This window comes from Seriola aureovittata, chromosome 11 (genome assembly GCF_021018895.1).
Source record: "Seriola aureovittata isolate HTS-2021-v1 ecotype China chromosome 11, ASM2101889v1, whole genome shotgun sequence".
Taxonomy (NCBI): domain Eukaryota; kingdom Metazoa; phylum Chordata; class Actinopteri; order Carangiformes; family Carangidae; genus Seriola; species Seriola aureovittata.
The window spans coordinates 9,512,910-9,535,621 of record NC_079374.1 but is presented as its reverse complement, the minus strand read 5'-3'; the positions used below and the strand labels follow the sequence as shown (position 1 = coordinate 9,535,621).

Here is a 22,712-nt window from a genome sequence, read left to right as displayed (position 1 = left end):
CCTGCCTGAATGTTGTCAGACCTCAGCACAATGTGTTGACTGTATCCTTCCTTTCTCTTTCTTGATTTGTTTTTCTTCCCCCATTTTAGGGTTACACAGCATAACCATTCTGAACCCTTTATAATTTCCCCAGTAATCAGTCTGTTCTTTTTTTTTTTTTGCGGCAAAGCTTTAATCAAACATCTCACAGCCTCTACCAGCCAGAAATCTGTTATTCTGACTAAAACACAAAAAAGCATGCAATTACTCCCAGAGGACCTGTCCCTCCTCTCCGCTACAGCTGCAGAAAAGAGGGCACTACTCCAAACACATCCTCCTCCTTTCTCTCCTCTTTCTTTTCTTCTGTGTGTTGGAAAATAAGACCACCCAGCCCAAACCATAATGACAGAGAATATAAAGATGTGTTTTGTAATGTAGGAACACTCAGTAGAGCAGTAGGTTATATTCTCTTTTTCTGTGGAAACATCACCTTATGATAAATAATGAGGATTTATCCTATAATTGCACATGCCATGTAAAAAGGTTTACATTTAAGGTTTATAACCTAAATTTAACTTATGGTGCCCTTTTTATTTGAAATATAATTAAATGCCAGAGAGAACAAAAGTAACGTAAGGAAAGTGATGCCTTTATTCCTTCTTCATTTCCAGAAAAATCTCTTATGGCAGGGTACAGTCAGTGTGTGGGGAAGAGAGAGAGAGAGAGAGACAGAGAGAGAGACAGAGAGAGAGAGGTGTATGCATGCAAAACTAATTATTTTGTAAACTGAGTAGACATGTTTATTGCTCTGCCATCCCAACATACCCCATTCAATAAACATGATCTATTGGATGGATAACCGTGACCACCTACAGTAACTTCAACTCAACACGTGAAAAGCTGCTTTAATGCAACTATACTGGCAAGACAGTGTCTGACCTAAATTGCTCTCTCCTAAAACATGTCCCCATTACTTCCAACATCAAATACAATGGGAAACACAGTGAGGCGTTCAACTGGCCCAGACAGTAAAACAACAAAGAAGATAGAAAATCTCCTTGCTTGCAAAATTAAAACTTCTTTTAAGCACTCATAGAGCCAAAGGCAAACCTACATGGAGGCAGGCAAATTATTTAGCATAGATCATTGCTCTCAGTGCAAGACAGGGAGCACTAAACTAGCCTCTCTATACATTCTCTCGTGCTTTGAGCAATCTAGTGTTGATATGTGTGCTTCTGACTTTTTACAATTATGTGGCTCTACCTGAGACAGATGACAAACAAAATGATAATTATTAATCAGGTTCTGTTTGTGCAAAATGTGCATGTTTTGCCAAATCATATTTAGAAAGACTGTTGCCTTGGCGCACAGTTTCCCTTTTGCTATTAAAAACATTTTTAAAAATTGAGCTATTTTCCAAGTAATCATGTAACAGCTTTTACATTACAAATTCAATTTGGCATTATTTTGCTTGCTGGTCCCATTATGAAGACAAAAAAAAGAAAAAAAGAAAAATATTTGCAGCATTAAAAGCATTATGTGTATGATCAGAGCCATATCATACAGTACTGTGCAACCACCCTTAGCACAGATCCTCCTCGGTACACTTTCACAGTTTTTCAATGCATTTGGCAGGCAGGTTGTTCCAAGCATCTTGGAGAACTTGCCACAGATCTTCGGTGGATAGGCTGTCTTGGTGTCTTCTTTCTCTTTGTGTAATCCCAGACTGACTCCATGATATTGAGATCACTCTGTGGAGGAAAGGCAATCTGTTGCAGGGCTTGCTTGTTTTTCTTGTTGCTGAAGATAGATCTTTATGACTGGCTGTTTGGGGTCATTGCCATTCTGCAGAATGACATTAGGACTAATCAGAAACCTCCCTATCGAATGATGACTATAAATTTAAATATTTTAAATGCCTAAAACGTTTGCACAGTACTGTATATACATGTAGAAAATAGATTAGATTATGATGCCTTGACTGTAATCACGGCAAATGCATAATTATAAACTAGCAAACGTGTATAGAGTAAATTAAATTATATTTTTAATTGTCTAAGGCGCAATCCCACACCTATTTACCATTTTATAGCGTTAGGATTATACAGTGGGGATAAAAGTACCCTGGAGTTTGGGGTTTAAGTGTCTCGTTGACGTTTTAATCTACAGACTATATTTTCAACGTGCTGCTTGTGAACACACCCCTGCCATGCTCGCTCAGCGGCAGATTTGGATTGGCCACACTGCTGGCTGAGGAAAATGGGAGACGACTTGGGCGACGAGTGGTGGCAACACGAGGGTAATTCATTTACTCCCTTTATTGTCGTATCTTTAATTGTAGAGTGTTTCTGAGACTTGTGGTCCGGCAGGTTTGGCTGTAGCCCAGCTAGCGGATTCTTAACGTTAGCTTGTAGCTGTCGCGAGCAGTGTCGGTTGGTTATAGCTAACTGTAAGCTAACGTTTACTAGCCGGCAGTGGCTACTGAGTTGGCGTTAAGTTTACTTTATAAGAGCAGGGTAGAAACACAAAGTACCAGTAAGCGTGTGTATAGCTTACCTCTGACTTGCTGGCAGGGAAAGTTGGCATTTATTGCACATGTTGTCACGATCGGAAGGTGTGTAAACACGTGTGTGTGTTTGTGGGGGGTCATTGGGAAATAAGTAGGCTACATAAACTTTTCTCTAACGTCGCCTGTCCAGCCACGTACCTTCCACTGAACCTCACAGTGAACTAGCTGTCTCCCACGTCTAAACTTTGTGCATTTATCCTGTTCATCTTGCTTTTCCCACCCTCATCTCCATACGTCAACACAGGAAGTTCCCATAGCATAGCATCATGCTCTCATGCATACCAATAGAGGGCACTCATGTACTTTAAGGGGTATTGACCCGATTGTGATGAACAGCGAATTTTATTATCAAGAGGTATTAAAATGAAACGTCTTTATTAAGCTTATTAAGACATATTATTTCTCTCTCTCACTCACACTCACACACACACACACGCTTACACACATGCTCATGCACAAACGGTACACATCTAGTTCAGCACTTGTGCACATGAGATCCACCTTGCGAAAAGTGGATGCTGCAGTTACAATTGAATTGTATTACATTATAGGTGGACAGGACAGGTGTTACTATTATTTTGGCCACCTCACTTACTTGAGAGTAAGCTAAGAGAAACACTCCTCAGTTGAACCAACAATTTTGATTCAACTTTTATAAAAACTGAACATTATAACATTAAACATTACATGTTTAAGCTTGATTTTACCTGATAAACTTCCAGCTGAGTCTATATGTAGCAACTGTATGAAGAGAAAAGTGATACAAAGTCATACAGCCTGGTAAAAGGAATATGAACAACAGAATATGTTTAATAGTCATTTTTTTATTTTTTGCATTTATCCTTATTGGCCCCAATTAAACTAAGCCATACTTGTAATAATATTCCAGCCCTGTTTTCAACCAAACTCCAATGTGGAACAATTTACCATGCCTTTTTTTGTGAATGTCAGAAGTACCAACTTATTACTTGTTAAATAAATGGTCTATGAGCTGTTTATCCTTACAGGTGGGCAGCAGCATTAAATTTACACATTTTTTATTGGTGTTTGGCCTGACTTTCTTTTCATACAGGAGAATGAAGCTTTGGTAAAATATTTCCACTTAATGCTCTGAAAACTTATTTTTTATTTGCTAGTACTTGTTCATGTTTTTGTTGCTGTATCCTCCTGATACTGGCTATGAATTATCTACATAAAAATCAGAGTTTTTCCATTTACTTTGCATTTTTTCATCATGAAAGTTTTTATTTTGTATCCTCTAGCTGCAGTGCTAAGCATGATGTAGTTGTGGACATGTTGTGCATTCTCAGGTCAGTGTTTTCCCTGTATGCACTGTGGGAGGTTTTCTGTTTTTCTGTCCTGTATTGAGAACTATGTTGCTTCTTCTGTTTGTGGCATATCCTTTGGTCTTGGGAATCTTTGTTGGCTTCTGCAGTGACCCCAGAGGAATCTGATTGGAGAAAAGAGGCATAACTATCAGTTAGGCAGCGTTCAACAGATGTTCACTCCTGGACATTTTTTTTTCTTTTGTTGAAGCATTTGTTGTTTGTGTAAAGCTGTTGAAGTGTTGCGCTTTTGAAAGAAGAACATATGGCTTGTTTCCATGCGCCTGGTACAGTGTGTTTTAGCCATGTCATAGTGTAATGACCCATGATCATGTGCATCTTTTTTGCTGATATTACAGTCCATATTGGCAGCAGGGCTGACTTGTGATGATTGCTCTCTGCATCAGCAGGGGTATTCCATTATTAATGGGCCAATAGATTGGGCATTAGGGCTGGAAAAAAAAAAGTAACTTCCAGAATAATCCTGATTTTTACTTGAACGATGCAATATATCAATTTGTACAATTCCAAGATCAATCTTTGCATTTGCACCTTCTCAGTACTTGAAACTGATTCAGTCTGGGCTGGATGCTGTGTTATTTGTCTACTTTGTAGAAATTGAGTTATTACAGCTTGCACAAAAAGGTTACTTTAAGTTAAATAATAACATGGATTATAGCTGGTTACATAAATTGCCTTGAGTCATGGCAGTTTTGTAAACTGCGACATGAATAACTACAGTTTATACAGACCCACTGCAGATCACATCCATGAGAGGGATAGACTGGGAAAAAAGACTTTGCGCATTGATCTGAGCTCTGTTTGTGTTTGTTGAAGAGATAATATCTCTGGCTACGATATGTGAGCCTGTGGAAGTTGACTGAACAGCGTGTCCCTGCCGGGGAGCTAACACTATAGCTAGCAGCTGTCTGCAGTGATCAGGCTGCTGTCTCGTCAACACAAACAGTGCAGATGAATTAGTGAGCAGACTCTCACTTTCTGCCCTGTCTGTGATAATTAAAGTGGATGTGCTGTACTTAGTTGAAACATATGCTCCTGACAGTCCACACATAGCTTCATGGAAATGCATTTATTTTTCAAAATATGCATAATGCTGACATCCTTGCAACTGATGCAAGTTTTTTTTTTTTAATTTCTATTATTGTTGCTCAACCGTTTTGTACATGTGGGCCAAAAAATATTAATGTGTCATTTTGCATTTGCCAAGGAAAATGAATCCTCAGTCCACAGTTTTACAATCGGTAATTAATAATTTATAATAATAATTGTTTACAATTTAGAAAATTTAAAATCTGTGAAGCACTTGGTGCAACATTGGTGTTTATCTGATGTAACTGAATCATCAAGAATAAAATAGAAAACAGAAAAAAGAAATAGATATAGAAGATCTGATTCTTGACTTTGTGAATCAAACTCAAATCAGGAGATCAGTGTTGATATCCTGTGCTATTAGGGATACACACCGATAACCAGTTAATGTAAGCATGTTCTTATTTGTTGAAGGTGGCCCCATCATAAAACTGTAATTAAAAGCAACATGCATCCATAACTAACTGGGTCACTGCACATGTTTTGCTATGTAGAGGAATGTTTTTACTGCAACATGTTAGACTCAAGCTTTTATGAGATTACTTATATAAACCCATGTACTTTTTATATCGATAGATTTGTGCAGCTGTTTCTCTTTCTATGTTGGCCCCTTTACCCTGACTGACATCCCATCCTTACTCACATTTGTATGACAGAGACACTTGACAGAAAAGGCTGTGAGGCTGACTGAAAACTGACACAACAGAAAAGGAGGGGCTGACGTCTATTAGATAAAGCATTGGATTGCCTTTGAAGTTTTAAGAATGGAGCAGATAGTTGTGAGAAGCTGTATGACGTTCATGGTGATGTGTCTTGTGGCTAAATGCTCACACTAATGAGAGAGATTCTCATGAGAGCCTCAGTCATACTGCAGTCTGCGCGAGACTGTCATCAAATGCATCCTCTGGTTTCCACCTTGCCAACTGGTGATGTCAGAGTAGTTGATCCTTCTCCATGTTTGTCATCATATAACTGCTATGTTGTCTCTCTGCCAGCCTTTCCTTATGGTATCCCCCTATACTGTCGGCTAGTTTCTTATTCAGATGGAAACTTGTCACAACTTTGGCAGTAAGAATTTTTTCAACCAAATATCTTGGACCATTTATTGCTGTTACACTATGTAACCATATATCTTGTGGTGTTGACCTTTAAAAAGTTGATATGATGCATGTTGTGTTTACTTAAAACTATGAATGCTCTGATACTAGTCTTCAACTTATTTAAACAAATGGGCTGACCTAAATACAGAATATAAATTTGCTCCTTTTGTTTATCCTCGTTTCGTAATTTTAGAAGTTGGACACACTGAGACTATATATTTCTTCAAAATAAATTGTCTATACTGCTCCTCGTTAGTGTGCTCGCCTTTAGTGATGCACACTCATATTTTTGTTTACAAATATAATAGAAAATAAATAGACATAACAAATCATTTTTGAAACTGTGTCCTTCTTACCTTTTAACATTCTGGATAGGACTCTGTCTCCAAATGCCTTACATAGTAGTTTGGACAAGTGAAGGTTAAAGAGATGTTTTTGCAACAAGTCATAAAAATGGTCTGCTGTTTCACATGTATTTTACAGGAAGGATAATCTAGTAAAGGAAACAGGAAGTGTTCATAAAGTCAGCCTTTCAGCACAACCATTTGTGACTTTACCTGATGTAAAATGAGTCTGAAACAAACTGTATGATTTATCTTTGCATAGGGAGGTTTGGCTGGCAGGAGATGACGTGCTGAATGCTTTGCCTGCTGAGGCAGCATGAGTGGCTAACAAAAAACTGACCAGCTCACATTGTTACTTTAAGGGTTATTTTTTATATATTAAAAGCAGAAAAGCTGCGGAAATGTGTTTAATTTATTTATGTAAAAGTTGAAAAAAGGATTTAATTGTATATTGTTTGTCAATTTCAAGTTAGTTAAGATCATTACAGTTTAAGTATAGCATTTATACTCAGAATGGCAAAAACTTTTGGTAGTTCATTCACCATAAAACCTGAACAGCCTTAACACTACTTGGTGTTCAAGGTTTTATTGTGGCAGCAGAACAACATGAGCTTAGTATTCCAGTGCGTATTTGCTGAGGGTTACACACACACACACACACACACGCACACTGAGAGAAAGAGAGTGTGTTGTAAGGAATTTTGATGTGGTTGAGATAGTAGACGATTAATTTTTTATGACTAATTTTTTTTCAAACTCAGAGTTTGTCTATTAATAACCAAAATCATTCTTGATTGAAACTATTTTGTATTTATTTGGTTAGCTCTGTTGATGCCATATCCATCTCAAAGATATTCAAGGTGAACAAGTAAAAACAACACAAACACTTTTAATAAACAGAAAAAATAAACATAAATGAAACACAAAATTATGAAAAGCACATCACACATTTGATTGTGTTGATATCTCCCCTCTCATACAGGTAGTAGACACACATGTCATACAAACAACAAACAAAGGGTTGTTAAAGTCAGTAAGTCTAGGTACACATTATTTAGATAAAGTAAGTTTTACAAATGCTCTTGTAGGACTAACACCACAAAGCATTTATATGCTCATTATTACCAAATACAACAAATTCTTGGTTATTATTAGAGGAAGTGTGTTGTTCTAGTTAACTAGTCCAGGAATGTGACTGAAAACATAATACTGCATGTTCAGAATCTATGTAACTTCACCTAATCACAAAGGCCACTTACTGTAATATTTGAAGAGTGTGAGGCTGGAGAGGTAGCAGGGGATATAGTGATGCTACTTGTAATCTTGCCAGCACCTTTGACATGACAGCCATTGGCGAGCACTTGAGTCCTTTGCTCGTGTCGAAGATAGTACGGTCCAACGGGCTGGGGGAGGCTGTGTGTCAGGCCGTTCAGAGACTGGATGTACGGGCTCCCCAGATGGATATGGATCTTGTTATCTTCTGTGGTAATGATACTGGGACTTGTGTCGGTACTGCTGGACTTCTGATGTTGCCAACTGTTCTGCCACTCTGGAGTCTTGCAGAAAGAAGCCTGGTTTGCAGCGTCTACTGGCTCTGGAGAGCAGGTCCTGACTGTAACAATCTGAATTGGGGAGTTGCTGTGGTCGGGTGTCACAGAGCGTGATGAATTTGGGCTTAACATCCGATTGATGGTTGTACCCTGAAGCGGGGAGATGGTGCAATCAGGGCTTGACGGGGGGGTCTTAGTACTAACTGCAGGTAGACCTGAGTTCTGGATGATGGTAATTCTCTGCTTGGGTGAGGCTCCACTCGTTGGAATGACAGCTGTGCTGGTGTAGGATGTTGCTGTGTCTCCAGTGGGGCTGCTGATCTCAAGTGTGGCTGTGTTGAGTATATGATGCGGTGTTACCTTGATGTGCAAGGGCTGCCCCGGTGTGTGCGTTAACATCATCACCTCTCCATTAACCGTTTGGTGCATATCTATGCCATTCCCTGAATGGCTGCTGTATTGGCTTACGTTGTTATTTGCGCTGTTCAAGCTGTTGAGGTTGTTAACGAGAGAGCTTCTTCTGTTTATGACTTGTCCATTGTGGTTTGGGTCCTTGTCATCATTTTCTTCATCTAGTGTCTCATTGTGCTCACTGTAGTCAGGAGGCAGGCTGTCTTCTGGCTCAGTTTGCACCTCTTTGGTGGTCTGATGGAGATCTGAAAAGTGTTGTCTGTTAGCACCATGGGTCAGATTCTTGATTCGTCTGTATCTGTCTAGCTCACTACTCAGTTCCTTCATCTCTCTGGCCAGTTCTCTGTTCCTGGCTTCTTGTTGGGTCAATTTCCTCTGCAGTGAGGAGTGATCCGTCTGCACCCTGCAGATGGATTCCTCGGTCCCTGTCAGCTTCTGCAGTTTCTCCTTCAGGGTATCTACTTCTCTGGCCAACAGTCTGGACTTAACCTGCTCCTTCTGAAGACGACAAAGGAGAAGGTGTTCCTGACTGACCTCCTGCTTCTCGGCCTGCTCGTATCTGGAAAGCTCCCTCTTTGCCACCTCTAGTTCCTCTGTTAGAGCCCTGGACCTCTTTTGTTCATCCTTGAACCTCTTCTCCAGGGACTCAAAGTCCTCTTCCACCTTCAACAGTTCTCCCTCCAATACCTCCTTGTCCTGGAGTCTCTTTCGCAGCCTGTCTAGCTCCTGGGTCAGTTCTTTGACTTTGTTGTCCTCTGTTTGGCAGTGATGGTTAGTGTTGTTTTGAACAGAGCTGTGTGTGTACTTTTCCTCTTTTTCTTTCCTGTTTTCCAAGACCTGTAACCTTTTCTTCATGATAGTTATTTTATTCTGTAGCTCTCCGTTCCTCCCCTCTTCTGTTTGCAGTCTGTGTTGGAGCTCATCTTTTTCCCTTGCTATGCTCTTAAACCTTTCCTCTAAATCCGCTTGAGATCGCAGTGCCTGCTGCCTCTCCTCTCTCAGTCTTTCTGTCATTGTTGCCAAATTGCTTTGCTCATTTCTTTTGCCCTCCTTCCTGTTGAGTTTTTCCTCAGCCTGCCTCAGCCTCTCAGTCATGGTCTTTCTGTCCTCCACCAAAGCTACAGTCAGTGACCTGAGCTTTGCCAGGTCCTGTTTAATCGTCGCTTCACTCTTTTCCATTTGGCCTTCTGCAGCTTCTAGCTGTCTCACCCTGACTTTCATAGTGTCAAGCTCACCCAACAGCATCTTGCTCACCTCTCTCTCTCGCTCCAAGCTGCACTTAAGAGTACTACAGTCCTGTTTGCTCTTAACTAAAGCCTTCTCTATCCTGTCCAATTCACTGATTCTGCCACTGAGGCTATCCACCTCAACCTTCAGGCTACGGCAGTGGCTGATCTCCCTCGCTAGTCTGCGGTCCAGGTCTCGACACTGGTCCCCGATGCGTATCAGCTCCTCATCCTTCCCCTCCATTTCCACCACCCTTCTCCTCAATACCTCCACCTCTGACAGAAGACTCAGGGCTGTCATGGTGATCTGGTTTTGGTTGGAGATGGAAACTTGGTTGTGGTGCTCCACCTCCAGATGCAGGGATTCAAGCTCCTCCTCCTTTGCACTGGAGTAAGCAGCTCCGACGTCCTGCTTGATGTGGTCAGTGATGGCGGTCAGTTCTTTGACACTACGCCTCTGTTCCTCCACCAGCTCAGTCAGACTCTGTTGCTCCTTTACAACTAGCAGGGCGAAAGCCTTCAGCTTGGTCAGCTCCTCTTTTAGAGCTGATACTTCTCTTTCGTCTATCTTCTCCTTTATTTCCTGGTATTCTTTTTCCTTAACAATCAGGAGTTTGAGTCTGTGAAGAAAAACAAATGACTCTTATGTCAAACAGAATCTTGTGGCCTGGTTTTATTGTGTAATTTACTCTGATTTCAACCTCCAAGGACCCTTTCTAGTGTTTATGCTTAACCTCTTGGTCGCAGCTTTTAAACACAAATAACTTCCTAAGTTGTGTATTTCCAGCATAAACATTTGTTTTCATATTCAGAAGAATTTAAATCATAATCGAATTTAGCAAAGCCAGGATTATTTTTTTTCTCTCTTTTCCATGTATCTGTGTGTGTACATGCCTCACTTGTGTCTGTGCCTACCTGCAAGCCCTAAAACATGTAGATATGTCCATGTATTTCCTTGTTGTTCTGCCTTTCTCTAGGCAGGGGTCTGTAGGATGTTTTGACTAGCATGGCAGATGGTCCCTTGGCAGGGAGCGTTTGTTAATTAAGAAGTTTCTCTACTCTTGAGTACCCTCAACGTTGCACCCAATCACCCTCCCTCTGTGCGCCTCGAATGCTATACCCCCATTTCCAGCTACAAGAGGCAAGACCCCCCCGTTCCATAAGTAATTACAGACTGGCTACAATTACCCAGTGCTGTCACTCCTCAAATTCCCACAGACACATACCAGCAATGTACAAATGCACATTGTACACAGTTATGTCATGTGTTACTGCAAGAGAGGGACAGTTGAAAGTGATCTCTCCCCCCTGCATTTTTACTATTTAGAATCCATCATATAATTTTTCAGATTGTTTGCCGCAAGTGCCAACATTTAGGTCTACTGTTTATGTTCAAAGTCCACACATGATGTTTGTCTTATAGACACATGCTGAAGGACTTTTTGTATTTATTTATTTTTTTACATTTTACAAGTGGTATGTGGAGAGTTGCTATTATTTTGTGGATGAGAAATACGACCTTGCACATTGTGTTTAAGGTTTTTAAGTGAATGGGGACTTGAAATTTAACATTTAGAGCATCTGTACTTTTTATATTAAAATACATGTCAACCTTCAGCCAGGGGTTAAATTAGAAAAGATTTGATATTCTGAATGGAATGGATGACAAGTCTGGAAAATGATAGTATATTGCTCTAATGCATAGATCAATAGCCTACACTACTTAATGTCAAGATTTGTTCTCATATTCATAAGTAATGTCTTGTCAATAATGTCTCTCAAAATGCAAGAATTGCAAAGACTAAAATTAAGTTAGGAATTAAAGTTTCAGAGTGAGACTTAAGTTAATGTCTTTAAATATACAACCTGGATACCTTTTTGAAGTGTGCTTTTGGTTATCTAACAGCAACTTGGCATTACAAGATGATCTATCTATCTAATCTATGCAGAATTGCCCAGTGGTTACATTATCCATAACAGCTCATCCTGGAGTTACAAAACAAGTTTTCTTAGTGGCAAATGTTTCTAAACACACATTTGTTTCCTTCCGATGTTCCTACCTGTGCTGTGCTGTTGGCCTCCTGTCCTTTAAAATCCTCAGAGAATAAATTGTCTCTAGTCTTTCACCTCTCCCTTTCCCGGAGATCCCAGTGATGTGGACATTCCATCCGGAAAACCAAACATTATGAGAAGTGCTCTGCACACGGAGAGTCTCACTCGCAGTCAGTGGCGCCCATTACATCATCAGCAAGTCCTTATATGGGACTGTACAGGCTCCACTGTGTGTGTGTGTGTGTGTGTGTGTGTGTGTGTGTGTGTGTGTGTGTGTGTGTGTGTGTTTTTACTGGAGTTCAGCCCATTCCAGATGAGGTCATTGTGTAGCCATGCCAAAGAGGCTAATGGGAAGGACAGAGTGTGTGTGTGTGTGTGAAGAAAACTAAAGCTTCAATCACAATTCAAACTCGAAAGGCTAACACTCTGCCTGTAGGATTAGCCTGAGCAAACATGTTGACTATGCTTCCAACTTAGCATGCCCTGCTCATCTAGCATGCAAACTTTTTATGTGTGAGTGTGTGTCTGTGATGTTCACATATGTTTTAAGAAGAGACATGTTTTGTGAGTTGTCGCTGCTTTGCCTGGGGCCTGATAACCTGACTGGGAGATGACATCATCAGTTCATCGGCTCACAATTACATCCATATGTCTCTTTCTCTTTCTCTCTCTCCTACCCACACGCGTTCTCAATCTTGTTCTCTTTCTCTTTCTGTCACTTAGTTCCTCACCCTACCTTTCTGCTTCACGTTATGGATTTATGGATATTTTTTTTCTTTTGCAAGTGCAATTTCTACCTTTCTTGTTGCATCAATTTCTTTTGTATCCCCGTGTTCTTTTGTGGCATTACTCAAATAAATCTATGTGTTCAGTGGAGCAAGGAGGGATGACAGATAATACTCTCATTATTCTCACTGATAGATTTGTCTGTCACAATAAGAATGACAAAAGTCATAAGGGAAAAATAAATGATATTTTAGCTTGCTATATGATAGGACTACCAGTACTGCAGGACAAAACAAACATACAGGTCAGCGTGTGATATGTATTCCCCTCGGGGAGCACTTACTAGCACTATGTCGCCTAGTTCCAGCTTTCACTGTGAAATATGCGGCGGGTGGTATTTCTTTCTGTCAAACAAACCCATCTAGTCCCCAATTAAAAGGAGAACTATTTCCCCTGTGTCTTGTTGTCATCACACAAGAATTTGCAGAACAGCCTACAAGACACACTTACACTTCACTTTTTAGACATTTATGTTCACAAGCGTCAATACATGAAGTTACTGTCTACGCCAGTTACGCAAGTTAATGATGTCGGGCCTGTATTCTGCGCCTTTTTGGCATTCTCTTTAATCCATTAATTGATTCAGCACAGAACTGGCTGCGTGTTTCAGAGTCAGAGATTACTGTTTGATAACATTTCATCTCAATGGTTTGTGATGGCGAGTTCTTGATGTTGAATACACTTGTTAATTATTGTAAGGCTGTTGTTAGAGAAAGTTATGTTTTGTTGAAACTTTCTTTTATAGATATTCTGATTCAACTTCTGCAGGCTGTAATTTGTGGTGCTGTTGAATTTTATTGCTTTATATTCAGCAGAGTTTCTAATATTTTGTCTTACCATATGAAATAAAGTGTAACCATTTTATGAATGTAGGATTCATGCAAGGCTGTTGTATGGGGCTGTATAAGTTTTAGCTAGGTGTACCCAATAAAATGGGGAGTGTCTAATCTGCAGCATACAACCATCTGGAGTTATGTTACTATTCCTCCCCTAAGTCAAGAAGTTGAATCTCATCTGGTGGCTCAGTAGTCTTTAGGGGTAAATAACACAACACAAACAGTAATTTAATTAAAGCATTAGACGAAAATGGCCACTTCAGGCACACACCAGATGTTGTTGAGGTGTTGCTTATTGCCTTGTACTTGGAGTACCAGTTTATTCTACTTTTATTTTCATTTTTGTTCTTTTGTGAACTTTTAGTGTGAAATGGAAGTGGAACATGAAAATGCAGAAAGTTAGCACCTCAGTTCCATTGCATTGCTAAACACAATTTCTAGTCAAAACTGACTGACAAAACAAAAGATAGTCTGTGATACTGGAAATTGAAAACAAGTGATTGAAATGTTTCCTAGTCAACTGTTTTTACATATGTGTGTGTGTGTATATATATGTATATATATATATATATATATATATATATATATATATGTGTGTGTGTGTGTGTGTGTGTGTGTGTGTGTTTAGTGAGAGAGACCCATGTTAGTCATGCAATATCTTAAATATTAAGAAATTGTTCTTCTCCCAAACCACTTGCAAATTGATTAAAAGATGCAGATCTTATTAGTAAACTGCAAATCGCAGGAGGGTGTGGTTAATAAAACAACCTGCTTGATTATTCTGTCTTGACCCTCAAGACTCTTTTGTAGGGAAAACTCTCAGTAAGATGAGAAATTTCTCTTGTTGTGGGATGTGGGAGAAAAATCCTCCTCATTCCTTGCAATTCCTATCCACGGGACCAACTCCAAAACCAGAGTTCATGAGGTCCCTTAGAGGAGGGGCTGGCATCTGCACCGCTTGTCCTCAATTACAAGCATGATCCAATCCCTCAAAGGCATTTCCAAGAAAACCCTCAAACATTGCCGATATGTAATATTCCCCTTATATGAGAGGAGCAATCCCTCTTCTGTTGTCATAGCTCCTATTTTCAACCAGGGGTATAATTTAAAGATATTGAGGTTTTTTTGTTTTTTTTTAGCTGCTGCCTTTGACAAATACTCTAGTTGCACTAAACACTGCTCTATAGGGTCATAAAAAGGCATAGTGAATATACAAAAAAGGAAAGCAGCTGCTTAGGCTATCTGCTGGCTTTCTTCTTATTTATCAGCACGTTTAATAAAATTGAAGAAATGACTAAACTGACCTCATATACTCAGTATAGCTAATAAATGGGCCCAACAGCTTGCAATCAGCACTGAAGTTCTGGTCTGAAGTGATGCACTGCCAGACTCCTATGGTAATTTATGGAGATCTTCCTCTGACACATTATTGGCTGAGCGGGCAGATGGTAGATATGTTTGAGAGTGAGGGATGGACGGAACAGCTGTGGGTTTCCGCTACTGCACAGCCAAGTTTACTTTGTCCTTTTTCTTTGAGCAAAGTCTACAAAATGTTTCCTCCACCGTGTTTCACCAAGCCGGAGAGTTTTTTGTTTGCCATGAAATTATGTACAGATATTCATGGTCTGCAGAGGATAAACTCTAATGATGTTGGTAATCCCCTGACTTTTCCTCCAGCCCCTCCATGAGGTCAGCATTTGTGGTTTTGAGTGAAATATCTCTATAACTATTAGATGGATTGCCACAAAATTTGGAACAGATATTAATTTCCCCCTTCAGGATGAATTTTAATGACTTTGGTGATCCCTTGACTTTTCGTTTAGCACTATCATCAGGTCAGAATTTAAATTTGTCCAGTACTGTGGTTTGTGACCAAATGCCTGCAGACCTAATGACATCAGCTTCAGGTGTACTTGTGTTTAGTGCTAATTGGCACTAATATTTGAAACTAAAATCGGTAAATGCAGTAAACATGACTCTAGCAATTCGTGTCAGTGTTGCTGTGCCCAGGTACAGCATCACAGAGATGTTAGCATGGCTGTGGATGCTTAGTCTTGTAAAGTAATCTTCTGTAGATCATGTGTATTCCTTTCTCCTACATCTGTAGCATTTATTGATGATGTACTTATGAGAAGGCCACATCAGTTGGGGAGTGAAAACATTATGGAGTTTGAAAGTGGTTTGCGGGTGTAGTATAGAGTCTGTGAAGTGTTTGTGATTCAGAACACAAGTGGACAAATGAGAGCACTGATGTCTTTTGTAGGTTGAACATGTGTGTGCGGTTAATGCTGAGATGCTGTCAGCCCAGTGACAGACCATAGGAAACACATGCAGGCATAGAGCATGTTCAGATAGCTGAGGTTGGAACAGTCAGATTGCTGCATTGTGATGTGCAGATGTAATCATCCTCTGACACGCAACAGGGATCATACTATGGCATAAAGTGATTATGTGCCGTGACTGGAATTTACCGAATAGTTCACAGCTAAAACGGGTCATCTGCTCTGCACATGGCACCTTGTGGAGTTTCTTTTTCAGGGAAATAAAAAAAGAGTGGTGTTGATTTTAAGTGGCTCTCTTGACTCAGAGCACACGCTTTGAAAAGCAGCAGCAAGGGAGGTTGAAAGATAGTTGAAGAGGATTTGGAGTAGGAGTGGAAATTCTTTCAGTTAAATATTTAGGCTACTGCAGAGCAAGATGTAAGAAGGAGAGGATGGCGAGGGAGATGAAAGGGACAGGCGTATCACCATGTGCCTTGTGTTGTTTACCCTGTGGATAAATGCAAGCATTGACTCAGCTCAAACCTATTTGCACCAAGCTCAAGGAAGTGCAGTTGGGAATGCAAAGAAGGGGAATATGAAGTATTTTTCAAGTGTGCCTCAGAACAAATATAAATATATACTGGCAAGGGAGCATTGCTGTGTGGATTGATTCTGCATGTGCAATGAGGATTAGATCATTTATTGGCCAGCGATACATCCCCAAATGTCAGGGATAGAATTTATAATATAGAATTTAGTTTGTGATGAAGTTACACCATTGGTTGGCTGAGTGTTGACTTCCTATTGGCCATTGCTCTTTCAAAATGATTTGGCGTTAACATTTTCTCTTACATCATGAGGGGAGTTTACAACTGACCCAAAGCAGTTTTCACTTTCAGACCCCTTTCAGCACCCAGTGACAAGTCTCGTGACTTTTTGGAAAAACCTTAGCTTCTTTCCATAGAAGAAAGCTGCCAGTATTGCCCTGCGAGCGAGAGGCACAACTCTCTCTGTCTACTGTGTGAGAGACAAAATAAGTATGAATATTCTACTGCTTCAAATTCTCTCTCTGAATGATAATTTCATGAGTAGATATAGCTAAAATCACAGCACAGCTGTTATATTTAACTCATGTTTATGGTGATTTTGTCAGACAATGTCATGGCTATAAATCTGGATTTTAGCAGCTTGAAAATGGTTTGGAAATGACTGCTGGTTAAAATGTAGTCTTAATGTACCACTATTTCTGTTCTGTTGTCTGACGACAGAAACAGAAAAACATGTTAATCAGAACAGTTTTATTGTATATGTGAACACAGAGTAGGAGAAAAGCAAACAGATAAAGGTCCGAAACCAGCTGACACCCAGCAGAATGCAAATACAAGGCTATTATATTATGAATATGCTTATTAGCATATTGCATCATCGAACGACAATTAGAAGCTTTTCCACAACATGTCCTCAATTTTGCACATTGACCACACGGTCCAGCCCCATACCAACCAGTGGCGGCTGCTGGTCTTATGAGGAGGGGAAGCTCATTTTCGGCCTACATCATAAAATGTGTCCGTTTATTTATATGTAAATTCATAGAGTGACAGAATAGAGTCGCCAAACACAACGCTAGTCGTTTTTAACAAAGAAAAAGTTGCTGAGGATCAGTAACGTCTCCAGATCAACTCCGAAAAACGGAATGAAAAGCTTGAAAAATGCTCCGGTGGATGCTTATACTTCAAGATCGCTGATTCGCTCATTTCGCTGTCAATCAAAAAGGGACTCAGCCTCAGACAGATCATCCAATCATCATGCAGAAGCCGAGCGTCCGGGCCAGCCCACTGCCCATAGACCCCCAGAGACGCTGAGCGTCCGATGGGCGGGACAAAGCCCAGCATTTATCCAATGACCGTCTAGTTTCGCTGCAGTGGAACAACCCACTCTATGCTTCCCCATTGAAGTCAGTAGACGCTCGGCGTCTACACTGTGTAAAGCACTGTGGCGCTGCGGGGATGAATGAGAAGGAAGTCGTGTCGGTTACCTGTGATAAGTAGCTGATTCTGAACAAAAGATGAACGTGTTCTAGCGCATATTTAGTCAATGAAATGTACACACAACACTACATATTTGACCACTTATTTTGTTGACATTTTAGGGGAAGCTGAGCTTCCCTTGCAGTCTTAGAACAATCGCCAATGATACCAACCTAATGTTGTTTAGTTTTAAGGGAAATGGTAGAAAAAAATTATTTTCATTATCAATTATTCTGCCGATTATATTCCAATGATGTGACCAATAAGATGTCAGGAAATAATGAAAAGGCCCATAAAATTTTTCTCAAACCCAATGTGATCAGGTTGATTGATTGATTTATCCCTTAAAATTTAGAAGTAGATCCTCCTAGATAATGTTTGGTATTTTTGCTTGAAAAATTACAATTAATCAATTATGAAAATAGCTGTTCAGTAATTTTCCATCAATCAACTAATCAATTAATTGACTAATTACTGAAAACAAGTGTTTCAGCCCTGTTAGTCCACACTTACGTTAATGTGAAAAATTAAAGTGTGATGTTTCAGAAGTGTGTTCTTAAAGGGAATTCACAAAGGAGGGCAGGCAAGGAGATGAAAATCCTCTGTGTTTTAGCAGTCAGGAATGTATGAGCCACACAGGGTTCACACAGCACCACAGACATGCTGTCTACTCATGTATTAATCATCATTAGGCCAAGATGAACCACAAAGCCTTTATGTGTGCATGTTTAGGCTTTCCACATTGTATTTGAATAGACAGAATTCTAGTAAACTTAATCACTCTGCTGGCATGACTATTTTTGGTTTTTAATTGTGTGTGTGCCTGTGGTGGATCAGTAAAGCGTTTTCACTTTGGCACACAGATGCAGACAACTAGTCTCCTCCCAAGGCTGCAAGCCCAGTATGGGTCCAGTCTCTATACAGCTAGATTACAGAGTGGACTCTGGTGGTACATGAGCCGAGAAAACCCGGGGCTTCAGGACAACAGCCCTGTTGTGGGCCTCAAATTGCATAGGAGAATCAGGGGCCACCTTCATGTTAGACCTAGCTATACCCACAGGCCACATCTAAATGTGCTCTCTATTTGGGAACCACCAGCAAACCCTCAGCCCATTTACTTAGTTTAGAAGACGGCTTCGTCCTTTGCTGTGTGGTATTGTTGAAGAGTGCCAATTTAGACTGTACATGTAATTGCATGTGAGTGCATGTTTATGTGTTTACAAGGGAGAGTGAACAGAGCCAGGCTGGCCGCAAGGTTTAACCAAGTCCAGGATGTAATGGACTGTGTCTGAGTAGAGTAAGTCTAAGAACAGTCTTGAGGTCACATACACTGTCTCTCAGAAATGCAGCAGTCAACAGTGCCTTTGCTCTGTCACTCAGCCATGAAGAGCATTACAGACGAACATAGACTAAAAGAATCTAAGCCTGCACAAGTGTACGTCAGAGAGCTCAGATCTGGCTTGTTGCAGTGCTGAAATACTTTAATCCCTTAGCCTCTTCTACACTAGCCGTAAATCCTCATCTCTTTTACATCAGGAGGGATTCTGAAAGGCATAGGTGGATATTCTAGCTTCAATGCAGGCTACCAATTTAGTGGGAACTATAAAATATCAGTGTTGGTTTTTCTTAGGCATTCAGCCTCTGGGGTTTGGTGCACCAACCTTTCTCTGTCCTGCTCCAGTAGAGTGGTAAGGCAGTTGCTCTTGTGAATAAAAGCCCTGTGGCTCCTCTCTTGCTCCTCTAGCCTGTGTAGGGTGCTGCTGTGAAAGCCGGACACCTCTACAAGCCGTTCCAGCATCCGTTTGGATGAGCACTTATGGGCCTCCACCACGTGGTTAAGCTGAGGGGAAAAAGGGGAAACAAAACAGGGGGCTGTGAAGAAGATGTCAGTGTACCTTGACTAGAGGAAAGGTTGCTCAGGGTGAGAAAGAAGTGCCCACATAGTATGTAAATGTGAGAAGTAAAACTCTTTCAGCAGTGATGGTATCACTGATACCGTTACAGTACTGATACTTTGTACAAAATACAGTAAGAGGAGAGGAATCGACAGGTATCAGAGGTTTGCTGTTTTTCATAGAATGCTGTATTATTCAAATTGAAATAAAAAAAAATGCCACTGGAATACATAATGAAAAAAATAAATGCCATAATAAATACATACATGAACCAATACGTACATTTTGAAATAATCTTTTAGCTGTCAGTCAAAACAATTGAGACATCATCAGCCTGCATTTAGTAAGGTAAAGGTTGTTGCCTGTAAAGTAAATTAATTTAAAATGGATATGCAAGTGTCATTAATATATACATAGTATTGGCAATAGAATAGGTATTTCAGCATTCTGGGCCTTGAAAATAATAATACAACAGAGATATATTTTATTGAACTGGTGTGAGGTGATCCTTGGGACACAAATTTCACTACAAGCTGAATTCAAAAGTTGCAGCCCTGATCTTTATAGCTGTTTATTGTAGCATTTATTTATTTATTTATTTCATTACTTACTTCATAGCCATATTTATTAGCACGCATATTTATTTATTTCAATCTGAATGAAACGGCATTCTGTAGTTTTAAGAATGGAGGGAACTCTGTTGTTTGAACATCAACACAAACTGAAGCCTAGACAGATGTGGATCACTTTCCCACGGACAGTGACAGTTGCCAGTAGCTACACACTCTCTCTCCCTCTCTGTACCTGCATAATGTCGGCCATTGACGGACTCGGTGAGTGAAGTCTGTCTCGCCCTAGCACCACCTCTCCTGTTCTTCAGACCGCCACTGCATAACCTCATTATATTCTGTGTTGTGATTAAATCTCAGATGCTTAACAAGGTTTGTGGTGTTGCCACAGTACCTCACAGTCCTCCCACACACAGCATTGTTGCTGTTCTGAGAACTGAATAGGTTCCACACGACACCACATTTACAGTCAGCCTTCATCAATGTCAACGCTTAGTTCAATGGCTTATGTATTTATAGAGCCATAGTTCACATATGACTATCACAAACGGAAGGAGAAGTAGTTCCCATCAATGTGGGTATTATTTAGACTAGAACCTGGTTATAGCGTAAGTACTTTTCTACTGTGTCCCTGTTGGTGATAAATGCACATTTACCCTAAATTACCAAGTTTAAATATCGATCTTTTAAAATGAGAATCGATCCTAGAACCTAGTATCCTAGTTTTTCTGCTAAGCTTTTCAAGATTTAAGACTTTCACCTCAATTCAATTGGCATAGATGATATTTCATTAAAACAAGGTTGTGGTTAATCGCCAAACCATATTCTCCTTAAGAAATAATCATTACAAAAACTGACAGTGAGGTCCGTAGATTAGTGTAAAACAAGAAAAAATAGTGCTCTAGTTGACAAATGCATTATCATCGCTGCAGAATAGATCCAGCGCATGTTAACACCTGTAGTGCAAAAGAACAAATTTGTGCAATGATGCAGGAGTAATAGATGCTCTTTTGTCAGACAGTAATGCATTCATCTCATTAAATTTGATTATCTGCTCCATATGGTGTCTGGTTTCTTACTATTGGCTGTTGGTACCTTAGCAATTGGTTTTTCGTACACATCCTCCAGGTGGTCCTGCTGGGCCTGGAGGGAGTCTCTCTGCAGGGCACGGAGCACCCTCTCCGGTCCACTGAAACCATAGTGGGCCCCCAGTAGAGCCGAGTCTGTTGTCTCTGATTTCAACACAGTGATTACCTCATCTCGGGCCTAGCATGACAAACAGTAGTAGAAAGTAGAAAATTTGCTTTACTTTAAATATATTATGATAGCTGCTGTTAGTCACAATGTCAGTTTTTGCAGTTTATATGACTTTCGAGTTTCACATGAGGTGAATTCAACTACAGAATGAATGTGTTTGTGGGAACCAATCATCCTACCTGTAGTTCTCCCTCCAGGATACTGAGCAGAAACAACAGGTCATCACGGGACAGGTCTTCTCTTGTGTGTCTGCCCTCCCACCTCTCCTTCTTGTCTTGCATGTTGTCCCTCTGGATAGGAGACTGAGAAATGACTGGGGGTGGCACTTGAACATTGAACAGCTTCTGATCAAAGAGGTTAAACAAGGTCATGTACTGTGTCCTTACAGTACAAATGGTTATTCTGTGGTTTAATAAGCAACCGTCTGATGCAGATTATATAAACCTTTCTGGGCTAATCCAAAGTCAGAAGGCCTCTTGTCATAACCCTTGGTGTTAGTGAAACAGATAAGTGTGCGCCTGGCATTACTTTGTGTAAGGCTTATGTCATCTCATAGTCTTAGCACAGTTACAGCAATCACTGTCAGCATTACAGACAAAAGGACTAAAGGTTGCCAAAAAGTAGGATGTTGATTACTGACCACATAAGGGCTAAATACGTGTGGGCGGGATGTGAAGCAAATCACATCAGCTAAACAGTGTTAGCTAGCCAGCTCTCTCTGACTTGATGTTTGCAACCCAGATTTAGAGAGAGAAAGCAAGTAGGTTTGTATTAGTGAAAGATGATGTCATTTCTCTGTTCTTCAGCTCTGCTTCTCTAGTCCAAATGCTCACAGAAGCCAGGAACCACCTCTTATTCCCTAGTTGTTGGTCAAGTTTCTTTGGAAGTTTCTAAAGGCCCTTGTGTTTTCCTGTCTTGTGAAAATTGAGAAAAGCAATTAGGTGAAAATTATTAAAACATCCAGAGGTTGTGTTTTTAGTGCAGTTGTTTAGGACTGCGATTAAGACCTCAGACCTTTTTACTGCTGCTTGTTAGACTTTCTGTATCTGAAAAGGAAAGCTTGTCTCCCTCTCTATCATCAGGGCCTGAGAGCAACCTTGAGACTCTGTAAAGAAGATGAACACTGGTACATAAAGGACAAACATTGTGCAAGAAAAACAGACCAAACAGAAAGGAAGCCCTTTAGCTGATTCAGACTGTAGCCAGTAAAATCTCTCAGATATTGAATCCTTGTGAGAGTGTTGGTTTACTTAACTGGATGGCGTCTGCATAGAGGTATTTTTTCTCTTGGCCTCTGTGTGGAAAGAAAAAAGTGTGACGTTCTCAAACTCCCTCCCTTCCTCTTAATACCCGCTCGTTATCAATCAGGAAGACAGATGAAGCTGCCTTGGCTGTCCTTGTGTTCCTTTGACCCA

The 22,712-nt window shown here is 40.3% G+C and overlaps 2 protein-coding genes and 2 long non-coding RNA genes across 4 annotated transcripts in view; 1 reads left to right on the top strand and 3 right to left on the bottom strand.

The window, feature by feature from the left end:
• Positions 1-607: 607 nt before the first annotated feature.
• On the bottom strand, positions 608-2,759 carry LOC130177845 (uncharacterized). Its single transcript, XR_008829074.1, has 2 exons — positions 2,536-2,759; positions 608-1,730 (listed from the first exon to the last, which is right to left on the bottom strand). It is a non-coding gene; the product is annotated as an uncharacterized LOC130177845 (long non-coding RNA).
• Positions 2,155-22,712, top strand: part of cmss1 (cms1 ribosomal small subunit homolog) — a 33,991-nt gene continuing 13,433 nt past the window's right edge. The window contains exon 1 of the mRNA XM_056389827.1: positions 2,155-2,278. Within this exon, the coding sequence (XP_056245802.1) occupies positions 2,239-2,278 (40 nt within the window). The 5' untranslated portion in view covers positions 2,155-2,238. The remainder of the gene's footprint in view (positions 2,279-22,712) is intronic.
• Positions 3,871-21,299, bottom strand: LOC130177846 (uncharacterized). The gene is made up of 3 exons (XR_008829075.1): positions 21,136-21,299; positions 19,238-19,416; positions 3,871-3,998 (listed from the first exon to the last, which is right to left on the bottom strand). It is a non-coding gene; the product is annotated as an uncharacterized LOC130177846 (long non-coding RNA).
• On the bottom strand, positions 7,297-11,790 carry LOC130177843 (filamin A-interacting protein 1-like). The gene is made up of 2 exons (XM_056389826.1): positions 11,675-11,790; positions 7,297-10,234 (listed from the first exon to the last, which is right to left on the bottom strand). The coding sequence occupies exon 2, from the start codon at positions 9,913-9,915 to the stop codon at positions 7,666-7,668; it is 2,250 nt and encodes a 749-aa protein (XP_056245801.1). The 5' UTR covers positions 9,916-10,234; positions 11,675-11,790; the 3' UTR covers positions 7,297-7,665.